Source organism: Eschrichtius robustus, chromosome 10, assembly GCF_028021215.1.
Source record: "Eschrichtius robustus isolate mEscRob2 chromosome 10, mEscRob2.pri, whole genome shotgun sequence".
Classification (NCBI taxonomy): domain Eukaryota; kingdom Metazoa; phylum Chordata; class Mammalia; order Artiodactyla; family Eschrichtiidae; genus Eschrichtius; species Eschrichtius robustus.
In genome coordinates, this window is record NC_090833.1 from 49,373,929 (window position 1) to 49,395,684 (window position 21,756).

General features: G+C 37.7%; 1 protein-coding gene across 3 annotated transcripts in view; it reads right to left on the reverse strand.

Annotated features, from left to right (window-relative positions):
- SMC5 (structural maintenance of chromosomes 5) overlaps positions 1–20,856 on the reverse strand; it is a 96,026-nt gene extending 75,170 nt beyond the window's left edge. For 2 of the 3 annotated variants that reach the window (XM_068552319.1, XM_068552318.1), the window contains exons 1-3: positions 20,563–20,856; positions 15,712–15,853; positions 7,238–7,290 (exon numbers count right to left, since the gene is read on the reverse strand). In XM_068552319.1, coding sequence (XP_068408420.1) covers positions 7,238–7,290; positions 15,712–15,853; positions 20,563–20,762 — 395 coding nt within the window. In that variant the 5' untranslated portion in view covers positions 20,763–20,856. The remainder of the gene's footprint in view (positions 1–7,237; positions 7,291–15,711; positions 15,854–20,562) is intronic. The other variant, XM_068552320.1, reaches the window with a different exon arrangement.
- Between the last annotated feature and the right edge of the window lie 900 nt (positions 20,857–21,756).

A 21,756-nucleotide genomic window follows, 5' to 3' on the forward strand; every position in this document is an offset into this window, starting at 1 on the left:
ATTTGTTCAAATACTTTCTCAGTGAGAACTTTCCTGATCACCTTATTCAATACTGTAATTTCCACTCTAGCATTCCCTATGTTCTCTTCCTGCCTCTACTTTTCTACATAGTGCTTATCACCATCTAACATATTTTATTATCTATTTGTTTATGTCTCCTCTTCGCCTCTAACCATAAATTCCATGATGGCAGAATGCTGTATCCCCCAATGAACTAATAAATATTTGAAAAATGATTGCATAAATGCATGTCAGAGACTATTCTATCCACCGTTGCCTTCAATGGATATGTGGTCAGTTAATGCATCCGTTCAACAGCAATGACAATTCCAACAACTAATAATGAGCCATTTTATGTCTGGTACTCTCAAAGCCACATGGACCCTAATGGAACAAGAGAGCACAACATAACCATGTTGAGTATGGGGAAAGGGAAACCTCCCCTTGTGCCAGACTTGGTAACAGAACTCTGGTTAATAGTTACTGGTTAGATTATTAGAGCAAGTAGCTACTGCACACCAAGTAGTTAACCTCTTTAGATAACTAAGAAGACAACTGGGCTTTGGTGATTCAGAGTAGAAAGTCAGGAGTGCTTAAGATCTGCAGCCATCCATAATGGACTTTTGAAACTTAAATGTTAATACTTCCTCTGTATTTTATAAATATACCTGGCTTAGTATACTTTTTCAGTTTCAATATCTAAGAAACCATTGTGATCCATCAATGGTACCAAGGCTAACCCAGGAGTATCTTTGGCAACAGGCATACCTCGGAGACATTGCGGGTTTGGTTCCAGACCACCACAATAGAGTGAATACTGCGATAAAGTGCGTCACACGAATTTTTCGGTTTCCTAGTACTTATAAAAGTTGTTTATACTATACTGTAGTCTACTAAGTGTGCAACAGCATTACATATAAAACAACAATGTACCTACCTTAATTAAAAATACTTTATTCCTAAAAAATGTTAACCATCATTTGACAATGCGGGGTTGCCACAAATCTTCAATTTGTAAAAAAACAAAAACAAAAACAAAACACAGTATCTGCAAAGCACAATGAAATGAGGTATGCTTGTATTTTTTAAAATTGAGATATAATTCACATATCATACAATCTACCATTTTAAAGTGTACAATTTGATGGTTTTTTAAAAAATGGTGGTAAAATGTATAAAATTTACTAGTTTAACCATTTTCAGGTATACAGTTGAAAGACTGTGTGTATCAACAATGGTTTTTAAATGCATTCACAAGGTTGTGCAACCATCACCACCATCTAATTCCAGAATATTTTCATCTCCCAAAAGAGGAGCCCATACCTGTTAAACCAATCACTCCCCATTCTTTCCTCCCCTCATACCCCAGCTACCACTAATCTATTTTCTGTCTCTATGGATTTGCTTATTCTGGACATTTCATATAAATGGAATCATGCAATATGTATTCTTTTGTGTCTGGCTTCTTTCACCAAGCATTATCTTCTCAAGGTTTACCCATGTTATAGGGTCTATCAGTACTTCAATCCTTTTTACGGCTCAATAAAATGTCATTGTATGGATATATCACATTCTGTTTACCCATTTATCAGGTGATATACATTTGAGTTATTCATAATTTTCATTATTAAAATTAGGAAAAAGCTACTTTTGTGTCAATGAGCAATCAATCTCTACAATAGTGACTGGACCAAAGAATATTTGTATTTAATATTTGATAGATGCTGCCAAATAGGATATAGTGCCTATACTCCCACAAACAGTGCACAACAGGATTCACTTTCCTATACCTTCATATGACTGAATTTTATTTTAAAAATTTTCTAAGCTGAGAAGAAAAGAATCCTCACCTTGATTTCCTTGCTAACTAGTTAGGTGTAGCCTCTTTTTATACTTACTGGCCATTTACTTTGTATTAAATTTCTTTGCTTATTTTCTATTAAGTTGTTTATAATTTTTACTGACTTGATGAAACATTGGTATTTTGGTAATTTTGAGACATGTACATGCTATCTGTACTGAAAATGTTTCCTCCCATCTGTCACTCATTTTTAACTATGGCACCATTATATTTAGCTAGATTTCTATGGAGCCTAAATTTCTTATTTTCCTTTATTTGTTTATTTTTTTCGAGGCAAGGCTTTATTGGGTCTAATGCTGCAGCATAAGGGGGTGAAAACAAGAGTCAGGTGCCCATGCTCACTCCACAAGAGGAACTGCTTGGGTCCTTAAAATGGGTAACAACAGGGGCAGGTACGTGGGTTGGGCAGGAGGTACAGCTTAGGTAACCTGCCCACTGCCTTGGTGGTGCTTTGTGCAGGGATTATGCACAGTGCCCTGCTTTTGCTCCTGGCACCTCAACTGGTTTGTGGCTTTTTTGTATCTTATTGTTCATAACTGCCCCAACTGCCATGTGTGCAGTTATTTTTAGTCCCTTACAGTTTCTTTGTATTCTGTTGTTTCAGGAGAAGTTTGTCCAGGTTCAAGTGCTCTGGTAAAGGGTCCCAGGTCCCAGCCTATCTCAAGTGGAGACCTGCTGTTCTCAGCCTAGCTTTCCATGTGGTTTGGCAGAGGCCATGTAGTTCCAGTCACCAAAGCCTTCTCTTCCTCAGAGCTCTTCCTATCTTCCTTTATATGGTTATTGGCTATCCTGTTCTACTTAGAAAGGCCTCTCCCTTTCCTGAGATTTAAAAAATATTCTACATTTTTTCCTATCATTTTCAAAGTTACATATTTTTTTCACTCAGCCTTTAACACATCGAGATTCTATTTATGTACAGGGTGCCTGATAAAGCTCTATATTTATCCATTTTAAAAATTAACAGCTAATTATTTCAACTCAATTTGAGTAATTTATACCCAATGCTTAAATCACCACCTTTACAATAAATTAAATTTTTATGAGGAAAACATAGGAAGAACACTCTTTGACATAAATCACAACAAGATCTTTTTTGATCTACCTCCTAGAGTAATGGAAATAAAAAGAAAAATAAACAAATGGGACCTAATGAAACTTAAAAGTTTTTGCACAGCAAAGGAAACTACAAACAAGACAAAAAGACAACCCTCAGAATGGGAGAAAATATTTGCAAACGAAGGAACGGACAAAGGATTAATCTCCAAAATATATAAACAGCTCATGCAGCTCAATATTAAAAAAACAAACAACCCAACCAAAAATGGGCAGAAGACCTAAATAGACATTTCTCCAAAGAAGTCATATAGATGACCAAGAAGCACATGAAAAGCTGCTCAACATCACTAATTATTAGAGAAATGCAAATCAACACTACAATGAGGTTATCACCTCACACCAGTTAGAATGGGCATCATCAGAAAATCTACAAACAACAAATGCTGGAGAGGGTGTGGAGAAAAGGGAACCCTCTTGCACTGTTGGTGGGAATGTAAATTGATACAGCCACTATGGAGAACAGTATGGAGGTTCCTTAAAAAACTACAAATAGAATTACCATATGACCCAGCAATCCCACTACTGGGCATATACCCAGAGAAAATCATAATTCAAAAAGACCCATGCACCCCAGTGTTCATTGCAGCACTATTTACAATAGCCAGGACATGGAAGCAACCTAAATGCCCATTGACAGATGAATGGATAAAGAAGACGTGGTACCTATACACAATGGAGTATTACTCAGCCACAAAAAGGAACGAAATTGGGTCATTTGTAGAGACGTGGATGGATCTAGAGACTGTCATACAGAGTGAAGTAAGTCAGAAAGAGAAAAACAAATATCGTATATTAACGCATGTATGTGGAACCTAGAAAATGGTACAGATGAACCGGTTTGCAGGGCAGAAATTGAGACAGATGTAGAGAACAAACGTATGGACACCAAGAAGGGGAAAGTGGTGGTGGGGTGGGGGTGGTGGTGTGATGAATTGGGAGATTGGGATTGACATGTATACACTAATATGTATAAAATGGATAACTAATAAGAACCTGCTGTATAAAAAAATAAATAAAATTCAAAAAAACATTCTTATATACATTTAGAACTGTTCCTATTTTCTCCATTCTGCTCCTCTAATTTTCTCTACGAATACCATACTATCAACAGCTTTATTAACTAGACAGCCACATGTAAAAGAATGAAATCAGAACATTCTCTAACACCATATACAAAAATAAACTCAAAATGGATTAAAGACCTAAATGCAAGGCCGGATACTATAAAACTCTTAGAGGAAACCATAGGCAGAACACTCTTTGACATAAATCACAGCAGTATCTCTTTTGGACCCACCTCCTAAAGTAATGAAAATAAAAACAAAAATAAACAAACAGGACCTAATGAAACTTAAAAGCTTTTGCACAGCAAAGGAAACCATAAACAAAATGCAAGGACAACACACAGAATGGGAGAAAATATCTGCAAACAAAGCGACCAACAAGGGATTAATCTCCAAAATACACAAACAGCTCATGCAGTTCTGTATCAAAAAAACAACCAACCCAATCAAAAAATGGGCAGAAGATCCAAATAGACATTTCTCCAAAGAAGACATACAGATGGCCAAAAAGCATATGAAAAGAGCTCAACATCACTAATTATTAGAGAAATGCAAATCAAAACTACAATGAGGTATCACTTCACACAGGTCAGAATGGCCATCATCAAAAAGTCAACAAACAATAAATGCTGGAGAGGGTGTGGAGAAAAGGGAACCCTCCTACACTGTTGGTGGGAATGTAAATTGGCACAGCCACTATGGAGAACAGTAAGTAGGTTCCTTAAGAAACTAAAAATAGAATTACCATATGTTCCAACAATTACCATACATCCCACTCCTGGGCATATATCCAGAGAAAACCATACATGCACATTTGAAAAGATACATGCACCCCAATCTTCACTGCAGCACTATTTACAATAGCCAAAACATGGAAGCAACCTAAATGTCCATTGACAGAGAAATGGATAAAGAAGATGTGGTACATATATGCAACGGAACATTACTCAGCCATAAAAAAGAATAAAATAATGACATTTGCAGCAACATGGATGGACCTAGATAGAGATAATCATACTAAGTGAAGTAAGTCAGACAGAGAAAGACAAATATCATATATCACTTTTATGTGGAATCTAAAAAAAATGATACAAATGAACTTATTTACAAAACAGAAACAGACTCAGATTTCGAAAGCAGACTTGGGATTGTGGGGTGGGGGTGGGGGACTTGGAAAGAGATAAATTAGGAGTTTGGGATTAACATATACACACTACTATATATAAAACAGATAATCAACAGGGACCTACTGTATAGCACAGGGAAATCTACTCAATATTTTGTAATAACCTATATGGGAAAAGAATCTGAAAAAGAATGGATATATGTATATGTATAACTGAATGACTTCGCTATACACCTGAAACTAACACAACATTGTAAATCAACTATACTCCAATATAAAATAAAAATTAAATTTAAAAAAAGGCCTTATTTTACACTTTAACATCTGTTACATAAATGTCTTATTCATGATTCTACTTTTCAAGACCTCTTGGGTTTATTCTTCCCGATGAACTTTATAATCAACTTATAAATTTACCTGTTGAGACTCTTATTGGAATTATATCAAATTTATACATTAGCTTGGAAAGGACTGACATGTTAATGGTGACTACAAATTTACATATATATATATATTTTTTTTTTTAATAGCTACTTTATTTATTTATTTATTTATTTTTAGCTGTGTCGGGTCTTCGTTTCGTGCGAGGGCTTTCTCTAGTTGCGGCAAGTGGGGGCCACTCTTCATCGTGGTGCGGGGGCCACTCTTCATCGCGGTGCGCGGGCCTCTCACTATCGCGGCCCCTCCCGTTTCGGGGCACAGGCTCCAGACGTGCAGGCCCAGCAGTTGTGGCTCACAGGCCCAGTTGCTCTGCGGCATGTGGGATCTTCCCAGACCAGGGCTCGAACCCGTGTCCCCTGCATTAGCAGGCAGATTCTCAACCACTGCGCCACCAGGGAAGCCCTAAATTTATATTTTTAGAACATAATATGCTTCTCCATTTATTCAGGTCTCGGTTTTGTATCCTTCAGTAAAATACCACCATTATATTTTAATAAGTTGAGTATAACCTCTTTAACTGTTTTCTTCCATGTGTGCCTATTTCTCATCTCTACATAAATTCTAAAATTTTCAACAATTTTTGAATAAAGATCACTTCCTCATTTCCTATAAAATAAGGCTATTAGATAATCTTTAAGAGCTATTTCAGCTAAGAAAATTCAATAACTTTCTATAAACACTCCAAAAAACAACACTCTAAAAACCACCTAAGGGATGTGCATATTCATATATAAAAGACAAAGTATCTGCACCAAGGATGGTCAACTGGTTTCATCTTGAAGAGTAACTCTCATCCATCAGAAATGGCTGCCAAGAGTGGTAAACTGAGAACATCTAGGTTTAAGGGAAAAGAACACCATAATGAATTATCAATTTCTACCATAAGGGAGGGAATGGAAAATGGTGACATAAATGCCCAGTGTCTGCCATACATGAAGTTCACCAAACTACTAACAGTGGTCGTTTCTGGAAGTGGAATTATGGCAAGAAGGCTTTCATCTTTTTACACTCCTACACTGTTTGCATTTTTTTTTTTTTAAACAAGTGAATATTTTGCTTTCAAAATCAGAAAAAAGAAAGCTTAAGTTTGTAAAAAATACTGCAAGTTCTTAATGAATATTTAATAGTGGTATATTTCTATTTCATTATCTCCCATAAATTTCTAATTTCCTTAAGAATTTTTCCAGAAGAAAGTTCTTACAATTCAGGCTTTAAAAGATGCATTAAGGGACTTCCCTGGTGACGCAGTGGCTAACACTCCATGCTCCCAATGCAGGGGGCCAGGATTCAACCCCCGGTTGGGGAACTAGATCCCACATGCACACCGCAACTAAGAGCCCATATGCCACAACTAAGGAACCCGCCTGCCGCAACTAAGACCCGGCACAACCCAAATAAATAATAAATAAATAAATAAATATATTTTTAAAAAGATGCATTAAAAAAACCAAAAACAAAACAAAAAACCAACAAAACTTACTTGTCTGGATAAAGTATCCCTTAAATATTATTCCCAATATCTATGCCATAATACTGTATTATTACTCTTGACTAAAGTCATCAGGAAAGCATGAACATAAACGAAGAAATTATGTAGGAAAATGTGGTTTTAGCGCTTTTAACACTTACAATTCAATTTCAACCATGCCTTTGGAACATCCTCTCTTCACAAAAAAGCCAACCTAAGATATAAGAAAGACAAAGTGAGTTGTGTGGTGACATTCCCAGGTTAACAATGAGCAATTTAGCAAAGTCATTATTATTTGTCAGATTCTTTCAATAACTACTCTACTCATTCCCATCACTTTCTAATTGTACCCTTCCCAGATTTAGACTCCTCCATTGGTTCACTCACAGATAGTAATCATCTAAGTTACCATTTATTGAACCTTCTATGTGCCTAATAGCCTCTTACAAAGTTCATGACAGAGCCAGTAAGTAGTGCAGAGCAAGGATCTGAGCCCAGGTAGCCCAGCTCCAGACTCTGGGTACTTCTATGGAGTTGCATAGATTAAATATTATTAACCATCACTCTAAAAGTACTCATCCTGTTATTAATTACGATACACCTACCACCAAGCACTTAAAAAAAAGAGCAATACACATAGTAAATACAATTTAAGTAAGTACAATTTACTTAGTATAATAGACATATTTAAGCTAGTTTCTATATATTTGAGCATAAGTATGAAAAAAGACCCTAGACCTAAAAAAATCAGATTGGATCTTAAATTAGACTATAAGTAAGTAAAGCTAAAAAAAGGCAGAAAATGCACCTTGCAAATAATTGTCTTTTTAATAGCGGCAATGACAGTGATGATGACAATTATAACCACAACAGTTAACATTTATTAAGCATTACTAAATGTTTCTGTGCTAAGCACTTTATATACAATTTTCTCATTTAATACTTATGAGCAAAGTTATGAGCTATATGTTATATCCATTTTATAGATTATGAAACTGAAACCCAGAAATATGAAAAAGCCTGTTCCTGTAACAAGAAAGTACAGCTAAATGATCAAGAGTACAGGCTTTATACCATGTCTAGTTCAAATCTCAAGTCTGCCATATACAAGCTGTTTGACCTTAACCAGGTTACTTAACTTCTGTTTCAGTTTCTTCACAGATAGGGAAAACAATGGCATTTTTGTAGGAGTGGGTCATCTGCTCATTAGCTTGCAACAATTAAAATACTTGGTACCAAATGGAAGAAAAGAACAGGAGGAAGTTTTTATTATAAAGTATCCATACAGGTGGTACAGAACATGCTTGTACTAAATTTTTATGTTAGCATTTAAATAGAAATACAACACTAAAAAGTTTTGCTAAGAACTTGGACATCCCCTAAACACATCTATGGATACACAAAGGTCTGCAATCTGTCATCTAAGAAACACTGCACTGCACTCCACAGCTTCCTTTAAAAAGCCTAACACTCAAGGGTGAGGAGAAATGTGTCTTCTTTATGACACAAATAAATAGGAAGATTGGTGAATATTGTTACAGCCCAATCCATTCTGACCATACAGCCCTTGGAGTACAATCCAGCAGACCATTACACAGAGATAAGGATTTAATAAATGATTTCTGAAAATTACATATCAGGAATTCCCTGGCGGTCCAGTGGTTAGGACTCTGTGCGTTCACTGCCAGCGGCCGGGGTTCGATCCCTGGTCAGGGAACTAAAATCCCACAAGCCGAGCAGTGGGCGGTGCGGTCACAAACCAGACAAAACTATGTATCAATATTTATAAAAATCTGAGTCGGTCCTTGGAAATTATCTACTCCAACCCCTGTTCTTTGAAATAAAGAAAAACTGAGTTCCAGACAAGTGACTAAGGTTACAAAGCCAATCATTAATAAAACAGTATCTTTTCTACCTCATAAATGCCTCCCACAGAGCATTAAAAAAATCACATTTTGAATAGGTTATTTATAATCATAAGGGGTATATAACTCAATCTTGTAACCTACATTAAATTTTAAGCCTGGCTAAGAAACCTGTAATATCATTTTGATAACATCGCAATATTTACAACAGTTTTAGAAAAATGAATCATTTCAAGTTTTAAAAATATTTTACAGTGAAGTAACAACTCAACTTTTAGACTTTTTAAAAAAAATTTGTTTTATTTATTTTTGGCTGCTTTGGGTCTTCGTTGCTGCGCATGGGCTTTCTCTAGTTGCAGTGAGCAGGGGCTACTCTTCGTTGCGGTGTGTGGGCTTCTCATTGCGGTGGCTTCTCTCGTTGTGGAGCACGGGCTCTAGGTGCGTGGGCTTCAGTAACTGTGGCACGCAGGCTCAGTAGTTGTGGCGCACGGGCTTAGTTGCTCTGCGGCATGTGGGATCTTCCCAGACCAGGGATCGAACCCATGTCCCTTGCATTGGCAGGTGGATTCTTAACTACCGCGCCACCAGGGAAGCCAAGCCCCTAGACTTTCTTTTTAAAACATTTTTTATGTGAAATACATACCAAACAGTAAATACGAACTTCATGCACTGTTTAAGAAATAACAAAACAACCATGTATCTACCTATTTAAGGAACTGATCACTACCAGTGTATCTGACATTCCTTAACTCACGCCAATTACGCCCTTCTCTCTCGACAGATGTAATCTCTAAATTGATTTGCTGATAATTCTTTCGCTTTTATTTTTACTGTATAAATCGCCAAATATTAAATATATATTTGACCATTCCAGAAACAAATTCACATTACATGTATTTTTCTGTGATGGCATTTTTCCTTAAAATTATGTTTTTGAGGGGCTTCCCTGGTGGCGCAGTGGTTGAGAATCTGCCTGCCAATGCAGGGGACACGGGTTCCAGCCCTGGTCTGGGAAGATCCCACATGCCGTGGAGCAACTGGGCCCGTGAGCCACAACTACTGAGCCTGCGCGTCTGGAGCCTGTGCTCCGCAATAAGAGAGGCCGCGACACTGAGAGGCCCGCGCACCGCAATGAAGAGTGGCCCCCACTCGCCAAAACTAGAGAAAGCCCTCGCACAGAAACGAAGACCCAACACAGCCAAAAATAAAATAAATTAAAAAAAAAAATTATGTTTTTGAGATTTAACCAATGAGCCAAAGTTTGCTTTTACTGTCATATAATATTCAATTTTATCTGACTATACTAGAATTTATTGCAAACAATACTTCTATAAATATTTCCATAATTTCACCTAGTATAAATGGACACAAGCTTACTAAGGTACCTAGAAGTAGAATTTTTGAGGGACTGGATATAGGCATTTACAGATTTACTAGGTAATGCCATATTTTCCAAGGGGGTGTACAAATTCATATTCCCACCAAGAATGCATCAGAGTTCCCACTGCTTTATATCCTTATAAGCCACATGGCACCACAAGAATTTCTGTGAGTCTAATGGATATACCATGCCAGGGTTAATTCGTGTTTCTCTGATAATTAATGAAGCTGAGCATATTTTCATGTATTTACTGGCTGTTTGGGGTGCCTCTTCTGTGAGACATCTGAGCATATCTTTTGCTCATTTATCTTCTGAGTTGCCATTATTTTGATTATGTAGTCTGGATACCAATCTTGTTATATGTGCTATATATACCTTCTCTCATTTGTGACTAGTCTTTTCTCTACAAGGTGTCTTCTGATGAACAAAAAAGTTCCTTAATTTTACTGCAGTTGAATTTATCAAACTTTCCTTTGCAGTCTATATTTTTATTTAAGAAATTCTTCTTTAACTTGAAGTCACAAAGATATTTTCTTCTACTACCAATCTTTTCTAGAAACTTTCTGGTCAATCACATTTAGATCTTTAATCTATCTGGAACTGATTTTTGTTAAAGTGTGAGGAAAGGACTCAATTTCATTTTTTCCTATACCGATAACCAATTGTCTCAGTACTATTTATTCATCTCTTCCCCACTCATCCACAATGTCAGTTCTGTCATAAATCAAGTTTTTACTAATCATGGCTTTGTATCTGGGCTCTTTATTCTGTCACATCACACTAGTCTATCCTACCCCAATACCACAATGTCTTAATTTACTGTAATTTTGTATTGTCTTGATATCTGATAGGCAAGTTTTTCCACTTTGTCCTATTTCTTTAGAAGTATCTTAACTATTTTTGGCCCTTTGTTCTTCCACCTAAATTTTAGAGTCAGCTTGTAATTTGTATAGACAGTATAGGGATTTTGACTGGAATGACAATGAATATGTAGAAGAATGACATTTTTATATTAGATCTTCTTGTCCATTAATACAGTGCATCTCTCTAAACTTCAATGTTTTTAAATAAAAATTGTAATTTCTGCATATAGGTCTTACATGTCTTTTATTAATTTACTGCTATGAAACTTGTACTTTTGTGGCTATAATGTCCATTTTTAATTGCATTTTCTGTTCTTTGTTAGTATATAGAAATGCAATTGATTTTTGTTATACAACTTTTTTCAGGGGGGGGTCCTCAGTTTTTATTTCTAATCTGATAATTATTTTTAAGTTTATTATTAATTCTAATCAATAGATATAACTCACAGAAACAGAAGGCTTTGGAGTCCTCAGTAAGTTAAAGAATGTAAAAAGGTCCTTGCCTTAGTCTGGGCTTCTATAACAAAAATACCACAGACTGGGTGGCTTTTAACATTTATTTCTCACAAATCTGAAGGTTAGGATGTCCAAGATCAAGGTGGCTACAGATTCAGTGTCTGTGTTATACAATCTTGTATCTAGTAATCCTGATAAATTTGCATATTGATCCATCAGGAGGCTTATCTGGAGTTTCTCTGTGGTTTTTATGCAGACACTCATATAATCTGTGAATGACAGTTTTCTTTCTTTCCAACATGTATCTTTTCTGTTCTACCTAGAGCTGCCAGTACAATGTTCAATAGTAATGGTAGTAGGTAACCTTGACTTGCTCCTGAACTTGCTGTACATTTTCAGAGATACCTTCTGTGAAATTAATAAAGGTCCCTTCTATTCCTAGTTTGCTAAGAGCTTTTAATCATACATTACTGTGGAATTTAACTGAATGCTTTTTCTCTGTCTACTAAGATGACCATGGAGTTCTTCTCCTTTAAAATGTGGTTGATTATTAGGAAAAAATTAACATAGCACATCTCTCACTCCTTGAATAAATTCAATTTGGTCATGATATGTTACGTATTATTAAATTCAAAATGCTAAAGTTTCTTTTTTGTGTGTGATTTTTGCTTCTAGATTCATGAGCCAGACGGGCTTGTAATTTTTTCATTCTATCCTTGATCGATTTGGGTACCTAGGGTCACATTCTCTGTGTAAAACAGAAACTTACTGCTATTAGGACTAATCCACAATTGTCTTTGTCTTTCTCTCTGAGAAAAAATTTACCAGCTTATTTATCTTTTCTACTTAGTCAGCTTTGATAATTTAAGTAGTTGTAGAAACATTTATAGTTACAACTTGTTAAAAATTTAAACTTGAGTGGCATAATGATTCTCATAATATTCTTATATAATCTTTCAAACCTCTGCTGCATTCTTGTAACGCCCTTGTGGTAGTCATCAGGGCAGTTCGTGAATATTCTGATTCTCCTTTCAAGCAAAGGACTGCACTTGCTCTTTCTCTCTGATCCAAGTTATGGCTTCATGACATGCTTTGTCCAATGAAATATGAGCGGAACATATATATTTACTATTGAAAAATATTCACATATAAGTGGACCTGCGCAGTTCAAACCTGCATTCTCCAAGGGTAAACTGTATATACTGAAATGAAGATTCTATAAGGCTAAAGTACCTAAGTGGCCACAAAGGGCCTACACTGGATAAGCAGCAAGAATTAACCTTTTGCATATTTAAACCACTTAAATTTGGGGGTTTTCTGGATCACAATATAACATATCTTAACTATTACTTTTTGCCATTCCTTATATTTTTTTCTTCCTTTCTCTCCCTGTCCCCAGAAGTTACTGATTTAAATAGTATTTTTGAAAAGTTTAGTTTTGTGGTTCCTACTGAATCATTGTTTATTATTTTATTAATTTCTGCTCTTACTTTTCAGTTTCTATTAAAATTTCTTCTTTGACCTGTGTATAATATAGAAGTACATGTTTCATTCTGAACAAATGGGAAAATTTTAGTTATCTTCTTTATTATTTCTATCTTAATAGCACTGTGGTCAGAGAACATAGTCTATGTGGTAGCAATTCTTTGAAATTTTTGATATTGCTTTATGGCTCAGTTTATGGTTAATTTCAAGAAATATTCCATTTTTGCTTAAAAAGAATGTGTGCTCTACCAATTGTTGAGTGCAGTGTTTACAACATGTCCATTAGTTCAATCTAACTGTTGTTCATACCTTCTATACTCTTATTAATTTTTTATCTGATTGGATCTATTGATTACCACTAGCTCTTCCACTATAATTCTGGAGCTGTTAACTTGTCTTTAAGAACTCTGTGATTGTGCTTATATATTTTGTAACTAGATAATGTGAATTTAAGTTGGGAGGTGAATTATCTTCCTGCTGAACTGAAACTTTCATCAATATTTAATGACCATCTTTATCTCTAAAAGTTCTTTTTTCCTTTACATTCTATTTTGCCTGGTATAAGTTCAGCTACACCTACTTTCTTTTGTATAATATTTGCCTGGTATGTATTTTTTCATCCTTTTACTTTCAATTTCTCTGTAGTTTTTTATTTTAGATATGCTTATTGTAAACAAAACAGAACTGAAATTTGTTTTATTTATCTACTCTGACTTTCTAATTTAACAAGAATGTAGAGCATTTATTATTATTGTGAATGTATTTCCACTATCTTTTTTATGTTTTTTAATAATATCCTTTTCTATATTTCTCTTTCTTTTCTCTTCCTCCTCCTTTGTTGAGACTCCTTCTGGGTTGTTTGGGCAGTGGTTATTTTTTCTCTACTTCTCTCTTCCTACTTTAACCTTTCTTGTTTGGAGGTTATATATTTCAATTTTTTTACTGGCTTACCCTAGAAATTTTAACATGCATATTTAGCTTAATAAACTCTGAAGCTAACCAATTATCTTAACTTCCTCCCAACAATACAAATTCAAAGAATACTTCAACTGTGATCACTTCCTTCCTGTTGTCCAGGAAGGACAACATTTAGTACTATCTTCTTTGATTTAAAAACTTGACAAATGAGACATTAGTATTATTTTACACAGTTTACTTCCCTACATGTTTACCATTTTTTTGCTCACCATTTCTTCTTACCTCTCAGACTTCCTTCTGGTATCATTTTCCTTCTTCCTAAATTATATACTTTCAAAGTTTCTTTATGAGCATCTCAAACTGTTCTTTTCTTTCCCCCTCTGTTCGCATTCTGAGGCCATATTACTACTATGTTTGGTATTCTGGAATTTACTACAATGTGTCTATTTGTGTATTTCTTTCATTTACCCTGTCTGGGATATATTAGGTATCTTGAATCTGAGGATTCAAGTTTTTCAACATTTCTGGAAAATTCTTAGTCATTCTTTCTTGAATGTTGCCTCTTCCTTAGTCCATTAACTATCAGGTCACAATCTTTATTTCATACTTTTTTCTCACTTTATCTCTATATTGCATTTTTAGAAAAACTGTCAAGTATTTTGGTTCACAAATTCTCAAATATGTCTGCTTTGTTGTTTTACCTGTCCATCAAGTTTCTCTCCCATGTACTGTTATTTCTTTATGTTCTATTTGATTCAAATTTACCTGATCTTTTTTGTTACTTATTCCTTTGTTATACTTGCAACCTTCTTTCAGTTCCTTAAATAAATTAAGTATTCCTAGTTTACATTCTGTATCTACAAGTTTTGTAGGTCTGATTGTATAGTCTGTTGTTTTTGTTAGCTCTCATTTTTGGTGATTCATTTCCTCCTATGCTTTGTGATTTTTTTTAAGGTATGGATTCATGAATTTCTTAGAGCTTTATGTTGAGGACTGGATTGAAGGTATTTTCCCTCAGAGGATTTGCATTTGCTTCTGCCAGAAGAGAGATGTTACTAACTGGGACCACTTTAAACTAAAATTACAATGTATGTGTTATGAATTGTTTGGAAGATTTTCTTTCTTTATCTACTGTATTCACAGCTAACAATGAGATAAGTAACCTCACTGTCTCACTTTGTGATTTTTTTTTTCTTCTGCTACATGAAGTGCTTGGCTTCTAGTTTTATCTACTAACCCTTCTGCACCTTCAGGACCCCCAATCCTATGCAACCAATTCAAAGCCAGGCTTTAGGGTGCAAGGTAAAGCAAATACCCCTGGGTAAACAACGCCAGAGCTTGCAGAAATCTTTAGATCCAAACTACTTTGTTTGTACCCTTTGTAAACTTACTTCGCCTTTCCACAAGCCCAGCAATACATTTAAAAAGATAGATTTTACACTATTTCTCAGGTTGCAGGTGTTACATACTTGGAGAATTCTCTAGGTATATAGTGCACACTACTTCTGGAAATGGAAATCTCCCCACAGTGTCCCTGCCAACTTCATTATTTATATTCAAGCACAACACATTCGCTATACTCAAGGAACGGAGATATAGAAATTGATTTGTGACTAAAAGCAATTCATGGCTTTGAATTCTGTTAAAACGTACATATGTTAACTCACCTTATCTGCCCGTCCCATGAAAGCAGGTTTGCCTGCTAATCCAAGGCAAATGGCACACACGATGCTGGACTTCCCTGTTCCATTGGCTCCAATAATCATATTCAAGTGGGGCCCAGGAGATACTTCACAGATATCATATGTTCTAAATTATAAAGAGGTGATATTACTAAGCAGAGATAAGAAGTGAAGAATATTTTCTTACCAAAGCACATTTTCTTCCTTTACCCTTATCATTATCTACAGGCTTCCTCAAATTCTTTTAAAAACCACCTACCCTTACAAATTTAATGTAAGGTTAATTTATAGGTTGTTAATAAACTAGAGGGAAAAAAATCTGTCAGTGGGAGAAATGAAAAAGTGATCATGTATATCTAAAATAAGAACATTCATGGGAAAATAAGACTTCATGTGTTTTTCAAATATTAAGTCTGCTGAGTAAAGCAAAGTCTGATACTATTTACTCTTTAATAATTACAATACATGAGAGAGTACATCAAAGCTACTATACAAATAAGATAATTTTTATCCAAATTATATGTAAGTGAAGCCATGGCTCATACTAAATCTGTGGATTTTACATTTATATTTCTCTTGAATTAAAATGCTTACTAGCAACTTCTCATAGTCAACCAAATTATTTTTATTCTAATTAGAAAACTGAAGATATATCAAGCCAATAGTTTAATTTTTATTATTACTTAAAAAAATAACATCCAATTGCTTTAATATGCTGCCATTCACCAAAGGATCTATTTTTAGTACAAATTCAAGTAAATTTTATTCCTATGGGAGGAAACAAGAGTGCATCATCACCAAGCACTTCTGTAACATTCCCTCATACTAGAAAGCAGCATGCTGTCCTGCACTCTACATGCAACAGTAGCATGTAACCCATATTAGTACTCAGGGACAGCTACGGCAAAATGTGAAGCGAACTCTGACTCACATATCCTTCTACCTTGTCTTTGAATACTCTGAACTGGAACCCATAAATAATGTCCTGTTCCCACAGGGTTCCAGTTAGCTGCCAACTAATTCCCCAAGAGTAAAAAAAACCTTAGCCTGCTACTAACCTGCTAAGTATTTAAATAATTTAACCAAGCACACTTTAACTTTAATACTCAAATTAACAATTCTGAAATGCCAGGTGGTAATAAAATAAATACAGGTGGTAAAGAGAGGTATTTTCTGGCAGGTTTCCAACCCCACATCTCTGTACAGCACCTATCTATCTTTTCAGAAGCTTTATTCTAGTAACAGCTGAGTTTTAAAGCAACCCTTTACAAAGGCTAAAATAAAACTAGTTTGGGAATTTCAGACATCTGGAAAAGTATCTGACTTGGAACTTCTTAATCCCAACACATGAAGCCCCATTCTATTAATACTGGAATTTCCTGCTGTGAAATCTCTGTGTGACTGTCTTACTAAAACAGTGATGCAACTGGTATTTAAGCAAACAATAAATACAACAGGAGAAAGCATGAGAACTTCTGGCCTATACTATACACACAAATATTATAAACAGGAAAAATTGCCAAAAACAAAATAAAGCCTCTGCATTTTAAGAAACCTTTCTAATATGTTTACTGGGAATTCCCTTTTTGTGAGTTCCCTTTGCTCTGAGCTCGCTCTGAAAGAGCTAATGTCAGAGGCCCACCCTCTTCTCAGTCTACATACTTTGCCTAGTACCTCATGTATTCTCCATGGCCTCAGGTAGCATCTACATGCTTAAAGTCAGTCCAGATGACCTATATAGATGGAATTCCCACCTCAAGAACTCTATTTGGATAGAGTCACCTCAAACTTAACACATTCAAAATTAAACCCACCATCTTTCCCATCTAAAACCACTCTTATAGTCTCTTAGTGAAGGATATCATCATTCAGCCCACTGCCCAAGTCAGAAACCTAGGCATTAGTTTTGCATCATCTTTGATTCTTACCATCTCCTTCACCTCTATCCGCACTACCCACCCACCCATCATCCAATCAATCACCAAATCATGTTGGTAGACAAGCAAATCTGAAATAACTTGTTTTAAAGAAAAAGAAGGACTTCCCTGGTGGCGCAGTGGTTAAGAATCCGCCTGCCAATGCAGGGGACATGGGTTTGAGCCCTGGTCTGGGAAGATCTCACATGCCGTGGAGCAACGAAGCCTGTGAACCACAACTACCGAGCCTGCGCTCTAGAGCCCGTGAGCCACAACTACTGAGCCCATGTGCCACGCTACTGAAGCCCACACTCCTAGAGCCCGTGCTCCGTAACAAAGACAGGCCACCACAATGAGAAGCATGTGCACTGCAACGAAGAGTAGCCCCCGCTCGCTGCAACTAAAGAAAGCTCGCACGCAGCAACGAAGACCAAACACAGCCAGATGTTCATACATACATACATAAAGTTTAAAAAAAAAGAAAAAAAAATAGGACCCTTCATAACTTAGCTCTAGCTCATCGTTTTCTACTTTCTATCTCCTTCCCCTATTCTCTAATAAGACCTCTAAATTCTAACTATAATGAATTTCTTTCAGTTTCTTGACTATCTTATGCTTCCTTCTCCAAGCCTTTGCACATGCTATTCCTTCTGCCTAGGAATCTCTCCCCCCACTCTCGATCCCATTCGACTTGGTTAACTACCAGGAATCCTTCCCTTGGCTACCCTCTTCCAGGCCATTTCGGTTCTCTAAGCCTACTCTTCCTACTTCATTCCTAAAACTCAAAGTCCTCTCATTGTAAAAATAAACAAAACCTCCCCTAGTTCTGCACTTTCCAGCTACCTTTTCTTTCTCCTCTTCACATCCAAGCTTTACTTCCTCACACTCATTCAGTCTTCTATGACTGCAAAGTTTTCTGCTTCCACTACTTCAAAGTGTCAAAGACTTCCTAACTGCTAAATGCAGCAGGTTCTTTTCTGTCCTGTTATCTGACTTCAATGTAGCAGATGATATTTTTGAAGCGCTCTTTTTCCTTGGCTTCTTTGATAATACTCTCCCACGGTTCTCCTCTTACTTCCCTGAACAGTTCCTTCTTAGTCTGTGAGTTCTGCTCGCCCTTAAATGTTGGCATTCCTTCAGGACACTGTACTCAGCCTTCTATTCCTATTTATATTCCCTTTTGGGCAATCTCAACCATTTCTGCAATTTCAACAATCACCTATATGCATGATTCTCAAGTCTCTCACCTCTCACATTTTCCTGTAAGCACCAAACCCTTAAAACTACTGACTATAAAAGACCTTTAAGATGTCCCACAGGAAACTTCAATTCACAGGATCCAAAAGGTATTTATTATTATCCTCCCCAAATTGCTCCTTCTTCTGCATAGCACTATATATGACCAATTAGCCAAGGCAGAGACTTGAGAAAAATGCTCCATTCCTCCCTTACCCTCATGCCTCACAATTAATCTGCAGCCAAATCCTGTCAAGTCTCTTCTTTCTGATCCTACTTCCCACTGCTAGGTTCAAACCCTAATCATCTCTGCCTTCATATTGTAAAAGCCTTCTTGCCTCCAATCTTGCACCCTTTCTAAATCATCCTTCGCACTGCTTCCAAAGTAATATAAATCACATGTCATGCCCTGCTTAAAATGCATCCTGGCTGCCTACAGGATAAAGTTGGAATTCCTCAGCAAAGGAAACACAGACCCTCAACATCTGTCTACATCTTCAGTATCTACTCTGTCCACATACTAGCTCACATCCTATGTCCTAGCCATACTAAAATACTGGAAATTTCCCAAATATAGCAAACTGTTTCAGGCAGTTCCTTGCTCTTCCCTTCTTTTAAGACTTTCATAACCCCCAGTACAAAGCCCTTCTCACAACTGTGGACGAAATTAATCATTTCATCCTTTGTGCCCGCACGGCATCATGATGCATATACATTATTATGGCAGGTACTTCATTTAATTATATTTATCTTTCCTGATGTGGATTCAAACAGCAATTCAGCTACTTATTAGCTGTGTAAACGTCGGCAAATTAACCTGTCTAAGCTTATCAATGGAGGTGATATAAAGAGTTGTTATGAGGAATGAATGAGGGCACTGTGTAAATAAAGCACCTACTTCCATTCCTGGCACATGACAGATGCTTGGGAAAAAAAAAATGTCCCTATTGTTACTGCAATTCTGTTTTCCCTACACCACTCTGTGCAAGCTTTAAAAAAAAAACCAAAAAACAAAACAGACCTTGATCAAACGAACAGCAAGGTACTAAACGGATACACGGTATTTGTGTTAGAACATATTTACTCAATTCTGAAGTATTATGGTTAGTTGTCTGAAGGGTAAGAAAGGAACCAGGGAAGAAAGCCAGATTTCAAGGAGTCAAGGGTCTGTTGGGAGGCGCAACAACTGAGAGTAAGGCTCAATGTTCCTGTATATTTCAACCTCCATCCAGAACAACCTTCACCATCTTTGTCCACCTGGCAACTGCCTACTCCTCACGTATCTGCCGCAGCATCACTGCCGCTCTGATTTAACTGCTGCAGCCTCTAAGTTCCCAGAACGCATAGTTTTGTGAATTACAGATTATGTCCTACTTCTCTAGGCCGTGACTCCCAGCGGGCGAAGATCTAATTCCTACTACTTCCACGGCCCGCCATATGACGCCTTCAAACAACGTTGGCATTAAGAATTTAAAAACCGCAACACACACCTACCGCATCAACACACACGTCGATCTCCACGGCCCACAAGTAAATACCCTCACGGCAATCCCGGCAAGAATTTACTGTCAGACGCACAAGCCAAGCACACATCCACCCACCCGCCCCCGCACGCACTCAGCCCGCGGCCCAGTGTGCGGGCCCGCTCGCCTCCTCCGCCGCGGCACGGCCTCCGGCCACTCACAGGAAGTTCTCCATCGCGATGCGGACGATAGAGCCTTCCACGAAAGGCCCGGACGACTGCAGCGGCAGTGGCGGCGGCGGCGCCGCCGGTGGGGCCGAACTCTTTTTCTTGTTCGGGACTTCCGACGAGGGCTCTCTCGGGAAAGCTCTCTTGGGGGCCACGGGACTTGGGGTGGACGTTTTCCTGCTCGGTGTCGCCATCCTGGCTGCCTCTCTGCCTGGCTGTGGCTTCCGTTCCCACAGACCTGCAGCTCCGACGCTCCAGCACCCCACTCCCGCGCGAAGTGAGCGGCGCGCGACTCCCTCGCGAGCCCGCCCCGCGCCTGCGCAGTCCAGCCCCGTAGCGTCAGCGGGCATACGCCGCCCCTCCCACCGCCCTGTGCAGGGCCTAACTTGAGCCGGCGAGAACGCGGGGGTGGGGCTTGGGAACTCGCGGGAAGCGGTTACGGGATTTTCTGCTCTGTATTTTCAGAGGTTTTGTTTGTTTGTTTTCAACTCAGAAAAAGATGTCAGTTGCATTTAGTATTTTGAAAGCCTTTTCAGCGCTCCCAGGAAACAGATCCGCGAGGGGACGGAGGGCGGCGTTTGCGGTGGCACCTGGGTGGGCCGGGGTCCCGAGTGCGCCGGGACTCGCCGGTTTGGAGTGCGGCGAGTCTTCTTACCTTGCTTTCAATCAGGTCCCCGAGTCCAAAAAAAAAAAAACACAAAAGAAAAAAAAAAGACTTTCAAATGGCTCTATGCCTGCTTCTCCCCTAAAACATCGCGCGAGGGTCTCCTGCGCTCTCCAACAGATGGAAAGAGTACACCGCAAAGGTTCTCCTCACTGACTCTCCACCCCCTCGCTCCCTAATTCTCTATTAAGACTTCCTCCCCTGAGGTTTCTAGAAATCCCTGTTGGCGTCATTGAGAGGGTGCTTCCACTTAAACCTACTCACATTCATCTAGTTAACGCCCTTACTGAAGATGAGGTTCCCTGAGGCCTACGTAGGTCTTCACTCACTCAACTAATAATGTCTAATCTACGAGAGGCTGGGCTGCGGCAGTAAGTGATCCAGTCAATGCTGCATGCCTCAGAGCTTACGTTCTGGTGTGTGAGACAGGAACAGAACAAGATAACCTACATATGATCAGGATAATTTCAGGCGGTGATAGGTCCCAGGAAGAAAAAACAGAATGAATGTGATGGAGAGGCAGG